General features: G+C 42.4%; 1 protein-coding gene across 1 annotated transcript; it reads right to left on the bottom strand.

Moving 5' to 3' along the window:
• Positions 1 to 2,004: 2,004 nt before the first annotated feature.
• NEFM (neurofilament medium chain) lies at positions 2,005 to 7,108 on the bottom strand. Its single transcript, XM_004619149.2, has 3 exons — positions 5,945 to 7,108; positions 5,086 to 5,210; positions 2,005 to 3,882 (listed from the first exon to the last, which is right to left on the bottom strand). Exons 1-3 carry the CDS (start codon positions 7,025 to 7,027, stop codon positions 2,493 to 2,495), a joined length of 2,598 nt encoding a protein of 865 aa, XP_004619206.2. The 5' UTR covers positions 7,028 to 7,108; the 3' UTR covers positions 2,005 to 2,492.
• Between the last annotated feature and the right edge of the window lie 12,137 nt (positions 7,109 to 19,245).

The following is a 19,245-nucleotide window of genomic DNA, read 5'->3' as shown; positions in this document are numbered from 1 at the left end:
GCAATACTCTATCTGCTAAAGCATGTGGAAATAATACTAAGATATTTCTCCTACTCAGGAAGCAAATGAAATGGTTAAAAAAATCAGTAACTAAAGGGACCAGTGATGCCCTTGCTGAGGCATCCTGGTATTTATTAATAGTTCAGGTCATGTAGTTACAATAGTATGAAAGTTTATGGTATGTGTGAAAGTTTATGGTATGTGTGAAAGTTTATGGTCTGGGTGCCAGTGTGCAATATTATGCTACACACTCAAAGTGCCCATGAGTCTTCACCAGTTACATTTTAAAATAGTGGATTAAAAGGGATTTTCTAAGTTGTGGGAACTTGAGGGGACAGCCCTCGTAAATATAATGATAAACATTAACTTAGTGATGGGTATATATTTAGTAGGGATTTAAACACTCATCTAGCATTATCTGAAGATGTATCCTCTATTTCCATTTGAGGTAACTCCCCTTCCCCCATTTTCCTCTTTGGGGAAGTACAACTGCAACATCAGTTTTTTTGGGGGTATGTCCGCTGTGAAGGTGCTTTGTTCTTTGTCGGGTAAGATTTAAGGCAAACTTTTGTGCTACACTTCTAAACTTCTGATGAAGGGGTTCAGTCAGATGTAAAAGGGCAGATGGCTCCTGGGGTGCCCCAGTTAGTTTTTCCCAAACACTTTCCTTATCACCTCAGCAATTATGCTGTCTCTGCCTAATAGACTTTAAAATTCTTTGGGGAGGGATATGGGGAGAGGTTTGGGCCATAGCTGGTAGTGCTCAGGGCTTATTCCTTGCTCTCTGCAGAGATCACTCCTGGCAGTGCTTGGGAACTATATATGGTACCAGTGATGAGGCTGTGCCCAGCCACCTGCAAGGCAAATGCCTTACCTCTGTACCATCGGCCCCTTTACATTTTGAAACTCTATATAAAGTTAGTTAAGTGTCAGATGATTATACAATTTTTGTTTCACTTTGGATATCATGGATATTATTGCTTCAGGAAAAACAGTATTTTAGCAGGAAACAGGAATGAAAGAAAAAAAGCAAATTAATAGTAAAAATGACATGCAGATACAGCAAAAATATGTGGATTGACAAATGTTAAATGATTGGAAATAACTGTACCAACACTGACATAAGCAATAAGCTTCCTGGGTACATGTAGGAATAAGAAATTGAGCTATCTTGTTACTGTGTTATACTTCTCACAATATATAAAATGTACAAATCACTATGTTGTACACCTTAACTTACATATTGAGATGCCAGTAACATCTCAATAAAGCTAAAATAAGAACAAAATTCGGGTGTGTTGAAGAACCACTAAAAAGAATATCCAGGGAAAATATTATATCTGTAAAGATGTAATGACCGCAAAGATGTAAAACAGACAGTGAAATGAGAGTAGCATTTTTTAAGTTAAGATCATTTTTTCTTAATCTTAAAAATGTCCATTGCTTATGTTAGGCAACACTTTTTTATTTTTCTCAGAACATTATTTATTTTGACATTATCACCCCAATTACTTAAAAGATGTGTGTGTGTTTGTTTGTGTGTATGTGGTATGTGAACCATAGCTATGCATCTGAAATAAGCTATTCCTTGTTAGAGATGTTTTAATTTCAGTCCAGCTTTTGGACTTATTGTTTTAATTTTCTTGAGGTTCTTTATGTCCCGACTCCAAGAATAAAGTTATTCCTCTTATCTTGGAATTCTGATTTTTGCTTTGAGTACCTGGAGGTCAAAGAGTTCTATCCCACCAAACTAAACTTTTTAACTGATGCTTTTATCTTTTTTCAAGTATGTAATTAAAAATATGAGGGATAAATAGGGCAAAGTAAAGACTTTGGTATGTTTCAGCAACATTCTTCACAATTATGTTTTCCAAGCCATTACTCTACTGGTAATTGCATATGAGTTGTAATGCATATTAGTCGTAATCCCTCAAATAATATATCCTAGTAATGAAAAGTAAAGGCAGTGAAGGTTTCACTTTGAAATCACATACCATCAAACAATTGTTTCCAATATGACCTTTATTGAGCAAGTACTGCTGTGACGTTTAACATCAATCAACGAAAGGTTGCAACTGTGCATGTCAGCGAGGTTCTCCCATGATCAAAAGTCCATTTTAAATGCACCAGTGAGGTAAACATAATTATTCATATATAGCTTTCTTAAGGCTAAGAGAGTTCTGTGTTTCATTTATTATTTTTGGCTCAGTTGGTTCTTTGCATAATACATCTCAAGACATTCCCCCTAAGTGCCCCCCTTCCAACAGTGTAGGGAATTGACCAATTCCCCAGGTACATACAATATCATGCATTTGAATCCCCCAGAGACTGAGGAGGGAGCACCCTGAGTTTGCATGCAGTTCCCTCATATTGCACAAAGTAAAATACAATGTCTGGAGCCCCCGTGGGAGAACCCATTCTGTTTTGAAGCTGTCGATCACATGCATTTGGAAATTGTCATATGGCTTAACCTTTTGCAGTGGCCTCAAGTACTAGTCACTTTGGGTGACTTCCTTTACTATGGCATGTGAAGTGACCTTCTCTACCTTTTTAGTAGACACTAGTTTCTCCTCAAAGCTCTCTTCGTGCTCTTCCACCTTTTGAGTGACGGTTACAGATTTGGTAATGTATTTGGTAGCACCATCTCCCCCCTCACTGGTGATTTTTTCTATCTTCTTGGTCACCACCACTTTATCCTCACTTCTATCATCCCCCTTCTTGTCATCTGCGGGGCTCAGGTCTAGGCCATTTGTGATGACCCCTTTCTCCTCTTCTCCCCCACTGCCTTTCTCCTTAGTTTCCTGCTCTTCCTCCTCCTTCCCTGCCACCTCCCCATTGACTGCTATGTCTTCCTTTGTGGATTCCTTGGAGCCTTGTTCACTGCCCTCCTCTTCACTCCCTCCTTCCTCTTCTGCTTTCTCCTTGCCCTTTTCCTGCTGCGGTGACTTCTCCTCCTCCTTGGCATCCTTCTCCGAGCTCACCTTTGCTGATTTGGTGACGGTGACCACCTCTTCCGCTGCTTCTTCCTTTACGGGTGATTCTGCTTTCTTCTTCTCTGGGACATCCTTTGGCTTCTCCTCCTTTTTCTCTTCCTTCTCTTCCTTTTGAGTTTCCTTTGCTTCTTTCTTTGCTTCCTCTACTTTCACTTCTTCTTTCTGTTCACCTTTTCCAGCTCCAGCATCTGCTTTTGGCTTCACCTCTTCTACTGGTGATTTGGGCATCGGGGACTTGGCTTTCTCTGGCTTCTCCTCTTTAACTTCTACCACCAGCTCTTCCTTGGGGGAAGCCACTTTTTCACTCTTTTTCTCAGCTTTCTTTTCGTCCTTAGCTTCAGCTTCTTCTCCATCACCTTCAGCTTCTGCTTCCTCCTCTTCTTCCTGCTCACCTTCCTCCTTTTCACTTGAACCTTCCTTCTCAGATCCTCCTTCTTCAGCTTGGTCTGATTTTACACCTTCATCTTCCTCCTCTTCCTCTTCCTCCTCTTCTTCACCTTCTTCTTCTTCTTCCTTTTCTCCTTCTTCTTCTCCTTTAAGTTCAGGTGCGGTAGCTTTAACAGGAGACTTTTTTGTAGCTACTTCTTTTTCTCCCTCCTCTTCCTCTTCTTCTGCCTCCTCTTCTTTTACTTCCTCTTTCATGGACACGGCCAGCTCCTCTGCAATGGCTGCCAGGGCATCTTCCATTTCTGATTTCTCATCTTCTACTTTGGTTTCTTCTATGATCTCTTCAACAAATTTGTGTTGAACCTTTAGCTTGGGAGCCTCAACTTTGGTTTTCTGGATCTTACTGGATATTGTGATTGAGGGTTGTCGGTGTGTATATATTGGCCCCGTGATGCTTCCTGAAAAGGTGCTAAATCTGGTCTCTTCACCCTCCAGGAGTTTTCTAGACCATCAAAGAAGAAAAGACATAATTAAAAGCTTATTAGGTCTTCTGAGTTCCATTACATTATGTGTAATGCAGTAGGTACCTTTCAATGAATAGGATGACATAAGTAAAAGATTACATCAATCCAATGCATTTGCTTTGATGTATCTGCTATCATTTCACTGGTATGTTGTACTGTATTCAGTGACAGATTCTGGAGGACCACCTGCTGGCCTGCTGCAGTAACTAACCACACCCAAAGGTCCACTGACCACACCCAGCGGCTAAATCTCAGTCCTGCCGCAGTCCATTTGCTGCAACATGAATATGCTGAAAGGCTCCCTAGTGGCCAAAAAAAATGCGCTTCTTTAAGCATTTGGGCTTTCGTGACATTAAATTTCTTTCAGCAAAATTAGAGTTTCAAAATGTTACCAAAGCTTAGAACAAAAAGTGAGGCTATACTACAGCTAAGTACTAATCTGGGTGCATCAAGTTTGTGAGAAAGTGTTCATATTCAGCTTTCCTGAAAAAAGAGATAGTTCTGTGAGTACAATATATTCTTACATTATTATAATGACCTCATGGGTCATAGAAAATCCTGTTTAGTCAAAGGCTTTCCCCCCCTGCGTTAGAAACAGATTTATAATCTTCTATCTCTCTGGCTGCATTCCAAAATTCATCTAGATGCAATCTAGATAACACCCATGACATCTATTTAAACATGCAGCCTAATGTATAACACATTTAAATTGTTAATATGGAAATAAAATAAATATATATCCTATAAAATATTAATCCATGTATGTATTCAGGTGAGATTAATGTTCAAACAGAATTTGAATGCCTGGTTTGTCCTTGTCATAAAACTGAAAAGCTAAACTAATTAGATGAAATGTTAAACATGAAAGCTCTATATCTCCTTCAAAGGTTTGGAAAACATTTTTTTACTAAAATAAAAAGTTAAATCAAAGTTCTTAAAATAGTGGGTATTCTCACTATTTAAGGCACTTTATTTCAAGAAAGCATAACATGATAAAGGCATATGAAAAGCAGCAATATCACATTTGCAGTTCCTTGGAGTATGTATTAATTAATATAAACCATGCTGATTGAAGACTTCTGCAAACCGATTTTAAGACTTCTACAAAGCGTCTGCTTTAACTTTGGCGGTGAGCCCCTATGAGCAGAGCCTGCAGTGCGGGTCCGCAGCGAGCCTCATACCTGTAGGCGGCGATTTCGATATCCAGAGCCATCTTGACGTTGAGGAGGTCCTGGTATTCCCGCAGATGACGAGCCATTTCCCACTTTGTGCCCCGAAGCTCATTTTCTAACTGCTGGATGGTGTCCTGAAACAGACACAGTCTCCATAGACTCATCTTCCAAATCAGCAATTTATTTTGCGAATCCCTTGCCACTGTGTCCCCGCACCCCCCACCCCCCACCCCCCCACCCTACAGTGCTGCAAGCCTTTCGGACATCTCTCCCAGCCCCTCCTCCCCTTAAAAGAGCTAAGAAATTCTCAAATAAACACACACAAGACCCATAGATGATAAAATCTTCACATAAGGCACCCGAATCTATGCACCACCACTTAACAGGAAAGATGAGTGGGGGAAACCCCACGGATGACCTGTCATTTCCCACCCGAGTCCTTTAAACTGAAGCCAGTTTGAGGATTCTCCAGTTTGGGCCAGAAATGCTGCGAGTGCATGCTTTTTTTTTTTTTTTTTTTTTGCACAAACTATCCTAAGGTTGCTGCTTTATCAACTACTTACATATACTCCTACTTTAAACATACAAGCATGAAACAATTAGAACCTCCCCACGAAACGCAGCACATTTTTTGGACAAGGAGTAGGGTTCTTAGGTGGAAGCACTGGGTGAAAGAGGAGCGAGAAGGAGTGGGAAGGGGTGGAAGGATGCTTAACGCCCCCCTAACTGGGGTCCCGAGCTCGCGCGCGTGCCTCAGCTAGCGGCCACCAGGGGGCGCAGGGGAGCGGGAGCCAGGGCGCGTGCCCGGCTCTCGGGGACGAGCGGCGCTGGCGCTGGCGCAGGCTGGCGGCGCAGCCGCTGTTCCTACCTGGTAGCTGCTGAGGTCGTGGTTGTGGCGCTCCTCGATGTCGCTGAGCTGCCGCTCCAGGGACTCCTTGGTGCCGCGCACGGACTCGAGCTCGATGCTCTTGGACTGCAGCTGGCGCCGGTACTCGGCGATCTCTTCCTTGGCGGAGCGGATGGCCTCCTTGTTCTGCTCGGCCGCCTCGGTGAGCTTGGCGTAGCGGCACTTGAACCACTCTTCGGCCTGGTGCATGTTCTGGTCGGAGTGGCACTCGAGCTGCGAGCGGATCTCCTTCAGCGCCGACGAGATGTCGGTCTTCAGGTAGTCTTTGCGCTCCACGGTGATGTGCGACGCCTGGATCTGGGCCAGCAGGTCGGCCACCTCCTCCTCGTGGTTGCTTCGCAGGAAGGCCACCTCATCCTGCAGCGACTGCACCTTCTTGTCCAGCTCCACCTTGACCAGCGACGACTCCTCGATGTCTTTGCGCAGCGCCCGGATGGCCGCCTCGGTGTCGTCGCGCAGCCGCGCCTCCTCCTCGAAGCGCTCCTTGAGCCGGTGGATGTCCTCCTCCAGGTGGTCCGAGTCGAGCTGCACCTGCGCCTTCTCGTGGTTCACCAGCTCCAGGGTGGTGCGCAGCTCGCGGATCTCCTGGTCGTAGGCGTCGCTCAGCTGGGCTTGCGTGGCCTGTTTCTGCCGCAGCGCCTGGATCTCCGCCTCGATCTCCTTGTTCTGCTGCTCCAGGTAGTGCACCTTCTCGATGTAGCCGGCGAAGCGGTCGTTGAGCCCCTGCAGCTGCTCCTTCTCGTTGGAGCGGGACAGCTTGTAGTCGCCGCCCGGGCCGGAGCCGCCGTTGAGCAGGGACGAGGACTGGCTGAAGTCGAGGCTGCTCTCGGCCGAGCTGAGCATCGCCGAGCTGTAGGCGAGGCGCGGGGCGAGCGCGCTGCTGCGCTTGTACGACGAGGACACGGTGCTGGGCGAGCTGCGCGACCACGACTGCGAGCGGAAGCCGCTGGACGGCGAGCCGCTGAGCCGGCTGAAGCTGGAGCGGGTCTCCGTGACCCGCCGGTAGGCGGACGGGTTGCCCAGCGAGTCCAGGGCGTAGCTCATCTTGGCGGCCTCGGGGCGCGTGGCGGGCACAGCGTTCCGCCGGCCGCGCCGCAGCCGCTTTATAGCCGCGGCGCCTGGGCCCGGGCCAGCGCCCCGCCCCGTGGAGGCGGCGGCCGAGGAGGCGGGGACTGCGGGCCCCGGGCCGGGGGGGATGGGGGGCCCCGCCGAGCCGTGATTCAGCGCCGCTCCACGTGCGCGCGAGCCTCTCGGACCCGGGCCGCGGAGGCCCGCTTCCGGCCCCTCCCGCCACCCTGCCTGGCCGGGGAGGGGGGGTCCTAGTTCAAGAGGCGCCCCTCTAAGCTTTCACTGGTCTTTTGCACTTCCCCTCCGGACCGCTTTTGGCCCCCTGGGGCCAGTGTCCACCCAAGGCCCTTTGTCTGGTCACTTTCCCGCCGCTCTGCTCCCCGGGCCCGCCCTGCGCTCCCCGGCTGCGCTCCGATCCTCAAGCTCTTCCTCCTTCGCCCTTGCCCCAGCACTGTCTTTCCCCACTACTGGTTCATCACCCCCCGCCTCTTTGGGACAGCACTTCTTTCTCCCAGCCTGTCCCTGCAGGGAGGCCACTCTCTCTGCCCGGCTCTCCGATTCTCTCCAAGCCCCTGCCCTGGGACCTTTCCCTCGCGACCTTTCTCCCCCACCCCCGCGCGCCCCTCGAGCTCCCTCACCTCCCCGGACCTCCCTTCCCTCCCCTTCACCCCCTCGCCGCGCCTCTCCGCCCTCCCCCACTGCTTGTCTTAAAGCGGCCCAAGATGAGCCCGGAGGAGTTGAGTCTAGGATTAACAAAGCAAAAAACAAAAGCCACGCTGAGAGCGGCCGGTCTTGAAAACTCCGGGAAAAGGGACGAAGCCAGAATTGGCCCGGATAGTTGTTTGTATTAAATGTGGGATCTGGCACTCCTCTCTGCTTAACGTTGGTGGGACGCCGGCCGCCCCCGCGGGGGGCAGAAGGTAAGGCAGGCTCGCGTGCGGGCTTGGGCGCCGGCAGCACCAAGGACAGCGCCCGGGCCTGGAAGCCGGAAGATTTACCCCGGGCTCTGCGGGGCTTGTCCCCTCAGCGTGACCGGACTGGTGATCCCCGGGTTTCCTTCCCCTGCGTCTCTACGAGAAAATACAGTGAAAGGCTGTTGGTGGTAACTCTACTGGATCCAAGCTGGAATCGCACTCTAAGATTTCTCTGCAATGCAGGGTTGGCACAATGAAAAATCGCATTTTGCAAACAACCAAAATTCACTCAAGTAAGTTCACCGAGAGAATGTATTTGAGAGCAGGCTAAGTTTTCTAACATCTGATGAGTGCAAGAGATCAAGATATAGGGGTCCTGAAATTTGAAGGTCAAATGTTCCTTGGAGAGGGGAACATGGAATCTGGCGAGAGGGAAGTGCAGGCAACTTCAGTTCATGATAAATTTGAACACGAACAATTGCCAGGTCATCTTCCTGTTGAGTGTGCCCTGTGTGTGCCTTTAATGACTGAAAAGGCAAGTGAATTAATTTAAAATTAATTGAGAACTTACCAAATAGATTCACTACAATCTCCAAGATCCAATTCCCTCTCCGTTTCAAGAGTAATGTCTTTTCCCACTTAGATTTTCATGGCTGATTTGGAGTAGATTCTTTTATACCTTTAAACATGTTTATTTAAACTCGGGTCTACATGAAATCTCTTGCTGTCTGGTGCACTGCTTCTTGTTCAGTGTCCTGTTTTACATATTGCCTTTAGGGCAATTAAGGGTTAAAAAAAAGTTCAGGATACAATAAGACAAAGTGAAGAACAGAATACAGTACTAATGAGACTGTTAACTGGGGTGAGAGACACAAGTGATTGCATGTAAAAGGCTTGCTATATGACTAACAAGAAACCACTAATGAAAAGTGGAGACTATGGTCTTCAGAAGCTTTTTAAAAAAATTTAATTTAATTAAATTTTTTATTAATAGCACGCTTTAAGTTCCTGTGGATGAGGTCAAATCTATCAGTAGTCACTGGGAGAAAAAGGTTTCTGGAGGTCTTTTCTTTATAAGATTTCTCAGCCCAGGTGTACTTTAAAATAGCAGGAATTAGCTTAGAGAGTTACTTTTGGTTCGTGAACATGAAGCTGCAGCATTGCAGCTGTGAGGGGGAAGGATGCTCTAGTTCGATGAGTGACAGCTTCTCCCTCAAGCATGGGAGGCACTTGTCCCCAGTTGCTGAGAAAGACAAATGACTGACACAGAGAACTGACTTGTGAATACTGTGAAGGTGGGATATTTTGGCTTCAGGTGGACAAATAAAGGGAAAGAGAAAAGTCCCCACTCTTTTTGTAAGGGTCTTTACTGCATTCTCTAGGCTGGGCTCTTGCAAGATGCCACCATATAGGGCAACATATTAATTATGCAGTAATTCTGCCTTAGTGGCTGATTGCTTTATAGTTTTGTTAAAAAGCACAACAACCTATGCTGGTTTCATGTTGCTCAGTCACTGAAAGGACCCGGCACCCAGAGCACATGGTTTACCTGCAGACTGCTGCAGTGAGAGCTCTTCAGGGCTTTGAAAATGAAATGACTCTGCAGAGAGACATTTACAAGGCAACACATGTCTGAAACTTCCTTGTTAGCATGTTTTGCCTTGTCTAAACCAGCTCAGAAACTGTTAAGGTTCCAGTTGGTTACAGAAGGAAAAAAGCATTGGGGACAAGCAGAAGAAGCCAGTTACTCAGGCTAAATCCAGCTAGTACCTGTATCTTAATACTATAACTTCAATGTCACAAAAAGTATTGTTCAATTTGGGCACAAAGAGAGAATGCAGACTCTTGTAACAGCCCTCAGTCAAAGAAGTTCCCATGGCTTGAAACATGATATTTCAGTATCATATTTAGCAAAATTTTATAGTAGGCATTGCACTTTAATCACTCTTTCTGAAGGTGACTTGAAGGTTATGCTCATCAATAAATTTAGCATAAAAAACTTTTTTACAAAAGGCTACAGACTTCACTTTTCCCTCTTTGGTTATTTTAAAGAGCATTTGCTATCATCATGTGCTTTTTTTTAAAAAAAAAAAATAGAAATTAGTGCAAATTTGCACTTGACATTAAAGCCGTGAAATCTCCTGAGAATATTTATGAGGATAAAAAGCATATTTTTTTCTGAATTTACAGCACCACTGAGTTTAACTATGGTACTTTTGCAATTAATTACAAATAAAAAGTTATATTCAGATGTAAGGCATTTTAAATGAAATATTCTCTAAATATTTAACTACTGTGGTGCCATAATCTGCAATGTGTTCTGAATACTTGGGAGAAAAATTCAAAGCATGCTTTTTGTTCTTTCAGTCCAAGAAGTGCAAGTGTTAACTTTGCAGTTGAGAGACAGCAATTTTGAGATTACTGGGGTCTTGTTTAACAATAAGAGCAAAAAAAAAAAAACCCTTTGCTTAAGGGGTTTAATTCGTGGGTCTAAAAGTAAGGTTAAAAAAAAAGTAGTTGGCATTTTCTTTTTTCCCTATATTTTTCTTACACTGCCTTTAAAACATTCTTTTTGATATACAAGAATGCAAGGGTAATGGGATGTGGGAATGTTGCAGCAAGCAAGATACCACCCGCAGATTGGTAGCTTAGTTGTATTTAAGATGAGATGAGCTGTATTGCCTCCTATCACAATGTCTTGAATCCAACCATTTTGCCTGGGATCTGGTTCTCAAGATGAATACTTCTTTATAAATTATCTTTGCTGAATATTTTAAAGGGTGTTGGTGTAAAAAACTAGGGATTGATTTTTTTTTAATGAAAAGTTAATTGTGAAAACTCTAGAACCTACTTCTATTTTAGTCTTAGGATGTCAAACTTTAAAAGCTGCTTTTGACTTCTTGTTTTATCAAATTTAGATGCTGAAAACAAAATGAAATATCCCCTGGGAGAGAGGCTGTTTCTTGTCAGGAAAATTAGATGAGCATGCTCTTAATTGTCTTTAATAATGACAAGACTACCTAAATCACGGTCTCCTTTTTAATATTAGGTTAAATGGTGTTTATTTACTTGGCCAAATATTTTATTCATTAAATTTGGGGTTATATTTTTGTCAGTGAATTTTTTTTATGAAGTTAACTAAATTATTAAAAATATTACAAATCATAACTTTGTATTCTTCCTAGCACAGGCATAATCAGTTTTGCAATTTTCATCTGAAAATTTTAAGTTTTATGGGGCAATGATTGTACTTTCAGCTTTAACATAGCTTGCTGATTTTATTTTTTGCTGTGTAATGCCTTCACCCTACTGCCGTAAACTAGTTCTGTAAAAACCAGTGGAGGAAGACTTCAAATTTATAGAAAGTATTTACAACAGCCTTATTAGAGTAAAATAAAGTTTATTAGAAGTAAAATAAAACAATAGTGCTCTGTTAATATTTAGCATATTTTAAATGAAACAGTTTCACTTTGCCTGTACAGCAAGAGATCTTCATGATATGCACTTGAATTTTTAAAACCCTGCATTGCACAGAACTTTGCACTAGGGCAGCCATGTAATTTTCTTAGCATCTTTTTTTCAAGCCCAGAGTTCTGACTTAGGTGGCAACAATTCTTTTATTAGAAACTCAGTAATTCAAATGAGTTTTGTAATCTAAACTGATCAATAATCTTATTTGGATCAAAATTTTTTTTTTAAACAGCTAAACCCAGGTGCATAAAACAAAATTAGAAAAAAAGCCCCAACTCAGAGCAAAGTCTTATTGTCCTAGGACTGAATTCTTTCTTCACAGTCTAAGTGACTCTCAAAGTGGTATTCTTTCAGATTCCTCTGAACATAGATTCGCTGTCACAGCTATCCTTTGCACTTAGACTTTATATTTTAGGGTATTTTTACTCACTTTTTGGGGAAGAGAATTAACAGATGCCCCATGCAGCAGTATATAGAATTCAAAGAAATAATTTAAGCATTTCTTAACTTTTTTTCCGGTAACATAAACATGATGGGATATTTCTCTTTATGTAATTGCATGCCCTACTTTATCAAATAAATACATGTAGTATATTATGTATATAGTATATAAATATGGGCTTCGTAAAGTGACTCTGTAATCTGCTGTCTCGGAAGAAGGAAGACGCCAGGTGACCTGGGTTCTGGCCAAGTGTTTGACTTTCATTTTCCCCTTTAAGAAAATATTTAAATGGGCTTTTTAGATTAAAAGTGAGAAAATATAGTAACGATTAATTATATAATAATAATGATAACGAATCAGGAATGTCTGTTTGGGCCTGAGTATTCATTTCTTTCTATCCGCCTCCCTCATTGTGAAGTTGAAGGCAGTGACAGTGAGAAGTGGCAATTTGTAATTTGGCCTAGTCAGGCATGAATGCAGTGTTTCTTTATAATTAATGGTGCCCTACATCCCAAAGCCATCATTATCATTATCCTCACCAGCAGATTTTACCAGTGAATATCACATCACATCAAAGAAACAAAACCAAAGGAAGCCCTGTTATCTCACTCGAACCGAGGAGGGGGAAGGGCAGGTGATAGATGACAAGTGATTTCAGTTGGCGAAATTAAGAAAATTATTCAAAGCCTCACACTTGCTGCTTGTGCCAGACCAGAACTCAGACTTTCGGGGTGGAGGTTGGGTGGAGAGGGTGCTCTTGAGCTCTGTAGTGATGCTCAAGAGTTGGGCATCCCAACTGCAATTAGGCTTTTAGTGCCTTGGCAGGAGGATGTGAGAGAATTCGATACTCTCCAGCCTGGCAGTGCCAGGGATTCACAGGCAACCCCCACAGGGTGCCCCAGCACCATGTGGTGCTGGGAATTGAACCCAGGGTCAGAGGCATGTTAGCCCTAACCACTGAGATATCTTCTGGCCCTCAGATCTTCTAACACTGTTAATATTAAGATAAATCCTTTATTAAGATATATAAATCCAAACTCAAGCAGCAAGAGCAAGCACTAGGCAGGTATTAGTAACATCTGTATTATAAGAGATAATAGGTGCTTAATCGGTGCAGGTCACTGTACCATGATTTGAGGGGGTTATCTTATTTAGTTCTTATACCTGCTCATTGAGGTGACACTATTGTTACCCTCATTTTGGAGGAAAAGCAAATAATTGTGCTTATAGGCTCAAAGAGCTAAAAACTTCACAGAACTGGTAGTGGTGGAGTTGAGATAGGAACTTAGCAATGTCCTACTCTGGAGTGAGTCTGACCCTTACTATGGCACTAACTGATCTTGATACCAGGCAACCACCAGTGGTCAAGGATGGAATTGAACTTTCAGTGATGAATTTAATGTTGGATATACACCAGGAATATTTAATACTATCATGTACTGTTACCTCAATACAAGAAAATTAATTAACAGCTAAATGTTTAACTCTTTGGTTATGTTATAAAACATGGTGTAAAGACATACTCTTTTTCTGCCTTTTTTCTATTTATATAAAAATAAAATATTTTAATATTTTCTCAGATAATATTTCTTATTTGTTAAATATATTAAAATATATTGAAAATGATAAGTTTGAACTTGTCTTCATTATTTTTTATTCTAAATTAATTGCTATAATTTGGAGGGCATCAAGCTGCATTTAATCCATGATCTATGGATAATATTCCTAATTATCATTTCACCTGATATCTCTTTCATGTTTAAAATTTGATGTAGTTTTTAGGATATCTGACTTGTGTATTTTACATTGATTGATGATATTTGTTTATTAGCATACAATTACGATTATGCACATTTAAATTTGTGCAATGTGGTTTAATAAGTATATATTCACTCTTTTTGTAGATGTCAGATGACTTTAGACTAAATGTACCTTGAGCAATCCAATAATAAGCATTGAAAGCTATTTCTTGGCAGAAGAAATAGCTTGGCCCACAGTCTTCATCAAGGAAGGTTTGCAATGGGATGACTGGCAAAGGAACAACTCTTAAATCTATTAAAACAGCAAAGAGACAGCCTTGAATAATTTTAAGTGACTCTCTTTTCGGGAGTTGGGGGCACAGCTGGCTTTGCTCAGGGCTTACTCCTGACATGGCACTAAGTAGTCACTAAGTGAAACTCTTGACCATCTGTTTCATATATTAAAATCAGGATTGTGTCACTGTAACTATATACGTTGCCTAGACACGAGCAACCTCAATTCATTTTTTTTTCTGTTATTTATGGGATAAAGTGGTCTGAGTCACCTGCTTTCATTTGTGTCAAATCCTCTTTGGCTTTGGGTCTATCTTATAGGGTCAAGGAAGAGAACTCTTTCCCTTTTTTTTTTCCGTGAAGGAAACTTGACCTTGAGAAGAAAGAGCATGTATCTTGTATTAGTCATGACAAGCAATCAGCTTCTAGACTTGTATTACATAACGTTATTAGGAATTGAATGCCTAATGATGAAAATCCTTCCTAAACCACTGTGACTCATTTAACACAATTGGTTATGTATTTTTCTGCCTCCTGCTAATCTTCATGGTCCTTTCCCTCAGTCAGACTCAATATACACTGGAAATTCGATGCCTTCTTGAATACTTGTGAGAGTGTACCTTCCTGAGTAAGGGTTCATGTCACAATCCAGCCACGAGGTGTTTATTTAACCCTTTCTTCACATTAAACAGAAACTTCCACTTCAAGTTGCCAGTTTCTGTGTTCCCAAAACCTGACCAAAACTTTACTTCTTCAAATCTCTTTCAGTTTTTTCCTGATATAAATTCTTCCTTTCAGTCCTGAAACATTCAGTTAGTTAGGTACTATTAGGTACTACCACAGATGATCATTGAAATAACATCTCAGCACCATAATTGAACATAAAATTCTAAGTGGCACATTGTAATCTCAGATATACAGACTTTCTCCAGGTGTTTTACAGGTGTGAGTGCCTAATCAACATGTGTTCCAGGTACGAAAAGGTGAAGTTCTACCTTTCCTTCTAAAACTCTCATTCAACACACACTAATCAAGAGATTATCAGGCACTGTGCTGGACACAAGAATTATAGGATGGACATGATCTTAGCTTGCATGAACAGAGTCTAATGAAGGATCCAAGCAAGCAAAGACATAGTTATATCATGTGTGTCACTGACACTGTCACTGTAATCCCGTTGTTCATCGATTTACTTGAGCGGGCACCAGTAGCATCTTTATTACACTCAGCCCTGAGATTTTAGCAGCCTCTCCTTACCATGTGTGTAAGCCACAATAAAGTTGTTATATCTGGCTGAGCTAGTGATTAACAGTGCCATGGGACCACATAGGATGAGCAATTGGTGATAAAGGTGGGGGAGCCTCAGGGAACATTTCCAGAGATGAGTTTGGAAGTATGAGTAGGAAATGTGTAGATGGGTGAAAGGCAACCACAGGCGTTGTGTTAGAGGTGAGCACAGTATACCCCAAGAATTGCAAATGGGCAGAACAAAGAGGGGTATGAGAACAGAATGAAGCCCACAGCAGCCTCAAGAGATGGGGCCATGTAACACAGTCTAACAAGAGAGTAGGGAAATGAAGCCCAAGATCAAACGAGGACTATAGCCAAGGTTGATGTGTTCGAGGATGTGTAGCTCAGGCTGTTGGCAGAAATAGATGAGAAACTATGGAAGACTCCATATGTCTTCCAAACAGGACATTTGCATTTATCTTTTAGCTGATTACTACAAGCTGCTGAAATATTGAAGAGAAAGATTATGGTAGAACAAGGCAGAATAATTTGGTGGCTTAAAGAAGTAGGAATATATTAAGCAGGATGGGTGAGGAAAGGGACTAGAACAGATAGATACTGGTTAGTGATCTCATTCTATGCCCATTTATTTTTATGACTACTGTAAAAATTGCCACACACTTGTGGCTATAAAGAATATATATTTACTATCTTTCTATTTGGGAGGTCAAAAGTTTAAGATCAGTCTCGTGGGCTAAATTTAAGGGGTTGACCGGGCTGCATTTCTTTTGGAAGCTCTTGAGGAAAATTGATTTCTTGGCAGCTCCAGCTTCAAGAGGCGACCATACTTCTTGACTCCTGGCACTTTTCTCTGTTTTCAAAGCCAGAAAGAAAGCATCTCTATTCACTTCTCTTCACATCTCTCTTTGCTCCATTTCATGTTCCCTTCTCATACATTCTGATCCTATTGTCCTTTTCCTTATAAGACTCTTGTGATTATATATTGCCACTCTTCTACCTCAGTTAAGCATGGATCATCTCTATTTAGTTTTTATTTGCTAGGGTTGCCATAACAAAACCCAAACTGGTGGCTTAACCAAGAGAAATTAAATCTTCTACTATTTGGGAAGCTGGAAAAGTGAGATCAATGAATCAGCAAATTTGATTTTTTTCTGTCTTTCTCCTTGCTTCAGAGATGTCTCTCTTTTCCCATGTCACCTGTGGTCATCTCTGTGTTTGCCCACTATTACGTGTCTGGAGTCTTTTTTGTGTGCTATAATCTCCTCCACTTCTTACAAGGAAACATTATATTCAAGACCCACTCAACCTGAAAGGGTTTGGGGTCTATTTTAACTTAATTGCCAACGTAAAGACTATCTCCCAACATGTTTTGAATAACTGGGTAGTTAAAGCTTCAACATGTGAATTTTGGAGGGACAAAATTCAAAACAGGATCCTTAAATTCAAATTGGTAAAGAAGTTAAACTATCACTATCCACATGATTTTATATTATATATAAAATATCCTAAAGACTCCATCAAAGAACTCCTGGAAAACAGGACCAGAATGATAATATAGTGGGTTGGGCAGTTTTCTTGCATTTGGCTGACCTTGGTTTGATCCCAAGCTCCCCATATTTTCCCTGGAACCCCCAAGGAGTGAATTTTGAGCATAGCTCCAGGAATAAACCCTGTTCACTGCCAAGTGTGACCCCTGAACAACAACAACAACAAACCTTGAAAAAATCTCCTGAAAATTATGAGTCTGTATAGTTAAGTAGCAGGGTACGAAATCAACACGCAGAAATCAGTTGCAATGAAAGAAATAAAAATGCTATCTCATTTATGTTCATGTCAAAAAATCTCAAGTATTTAGTAATCAACCTAAGAAAGGAGACAAAAGGCCTATTATCAGTGAGAACTATAATTGACTTCTAAAAGAAATTAAAGAAAACACAAGGATATGGAAACATCATGAATTGTAAGGATCAGTATTATTAATATGTTGCTGATTTTGCCCAAAGTTATTTGCAGATGCAAAAAGATGCTTATCAAAAATCTCCTGGCATTCCTTAATAATCACGCTCAGAATTGGGCTTGAGCAATACAGTACAGTGGATAGGGAGCTTGTCTTACACATAGCCAAATAGGGTTCAACCCCCAGCATCCCATACGGTCCTCTGAGCACCAGCTGGAGTGATTCCTGTGGGAAGAGGACCCCTAAACCCAGCTTGGTGTGCCCCAACATCACCCCTCCCCACCAAAAAAAAAAAAAGAATTAGGGCAGTGGGTCTAGTCTCACAATGGATCATACATCTGATTATGGATCAGAAGAATTAGAACAAATATTTCTCTAAAATTTAAAAAATTTAAAGAACCAGATTTAAGACAAATATTTCTAAAATTCAAGGCCATAGAGATAGTACAAGGGCGTAAGGCCTTGCCTCCCATGCAACCTTCCTAGATTTGTCCCTGACATTGTATATTGTCCCCTAAGCAAGGCCAGGAGTGATCCTTGAGCACAGAGCCACGATTAAATCCTGAACATCACCAGGAATAACCCCCAAACAAAGCAAAACTAAAAGAAATAAAAAAAAATTGTATGGAACTGTAAACTCCCCAGTAGCCAAAGAAATTCTGAGATAAGAAGATAGAAGTATTAGATTCTCAGATTTTAATCTCATTGTAGTGGGGAGGGTCAGTGTTTGGGCCACACCCTTTTGGCAGGGATTCAGGGGGATTATATGTGGTGCTGGGATTTGAAGCAGGTGAACTGTTGCCAGACAAACATCTTGTCATACTATCTCTCTACCACACTCTCCCCCAACTTTCACTGTCTGCACTGTCATCCCATTGCTCATCAATTTGCTTGAGCGGGCACCAGTAATGTCTCCATTGTAAGACTTGTTACTGTTTTGGGCATATTGAATATGCCATGGGTAGCTAACCAGGCTCTGCCGTGTGGGCGAGATACTCTTGGTAGCTTGCTGGGCTTTCCGAGAGGGCCAGAGGAATCGAACCCGGGTTGGCCTCATGCAAGGCAAATGCCCTACCTGCTGTGCTATTACTGCAACCCAACTTTAATCTTTTCTATATAGTCATAGTAATCAAAACTGCATAATATTGGAACAAATACTCTCAGATACATGGGATAGAATTGAGAACCCAGAGATAAACCTTCAAATATCCAGGCAGTTACTGTATAAGGGCTAGTTTTCTGAAATGAAGCAAGTAGTTGAGCCTCTTCAACAAATGGTGCTAGGAAAATGGGTTAGCCACAGGGGGGAATATTGGTTTCTTCAGATGACTGGTTAAAGAAACTTTGGTACATATGCACAAAGGAATACTATGCAGCTGTTATAAAAGATGAAGTCATGAAATTTGCATATAACTGGATCAACATGAAAAGTATCATGGTAAGTGAAATGAGTCAGAAAGAGAGACATACTAGAAATATTTCACTCATATGTGAAATATAATGTAACAGATGGGAATCTAACACCCAAGAGTAGTAGAGATAAGGACCAAGAGGTCTGCTCCATGGCTTGGAAACTGGCCTCACATGCTGGGGGAAAAGGCAGCTCAGACAGAGAAGGGAACGCCAAGTAAAGAATATTGGGAGGACCCATTTGTGTTGAAAGATGCATGCCAAAAGTAGATTATAGAACAAACACGATGGCCGCTCAATACCTCTATTGCAAACCATAACACCCAAAAGGAGAGAGGGAGCAAAAGGAATGCCTCGCCACAGAGGCGGGGTGGGGTGGGGTGGGAGGGATGGAGTTGGGGTGGTGGGAAGGATGCTGGGACCATTGGTTGTGGAAAATGGGCACTGGTGGAGGGATGAGTACTCGACCATTGTATGACTGAAATGCAAGCACAAAAGTTTGTAAGTCTGTAACTGTACCTCACAGTGATTCAGCAATAATTTTTTTTTTAAATTGAGTTCTTACAAGTACCAAGAGGTTGACTTCATGGTTTGGAGGCTGGCCTCATATTCTGGGGAAGGGCAACTCAGAGAAGGGATCACCAACTATAATGTAGTTGAAGGCCATGCGGGGGAAGGGTGTTGCGGGCTGAATGAGGGCTAGAGACTGAGCACAG

Source organism: Sorex araneus, chromosome 7 (assembly GCF_027595985.1).
Source record: "Sorex araneus isolate mSorAra2 chromosome 7, mSorAra2.pri, whole genome shotgun sequence".
NCBI lineage: Eukaryota > Metazoa > Chordata > Mammalia > Eulipotyphla > Soricidae > Sorex > Sorex araneus.
This window is presented reverse-complemented; position numbering and strand designations above follow the sequence as displayed.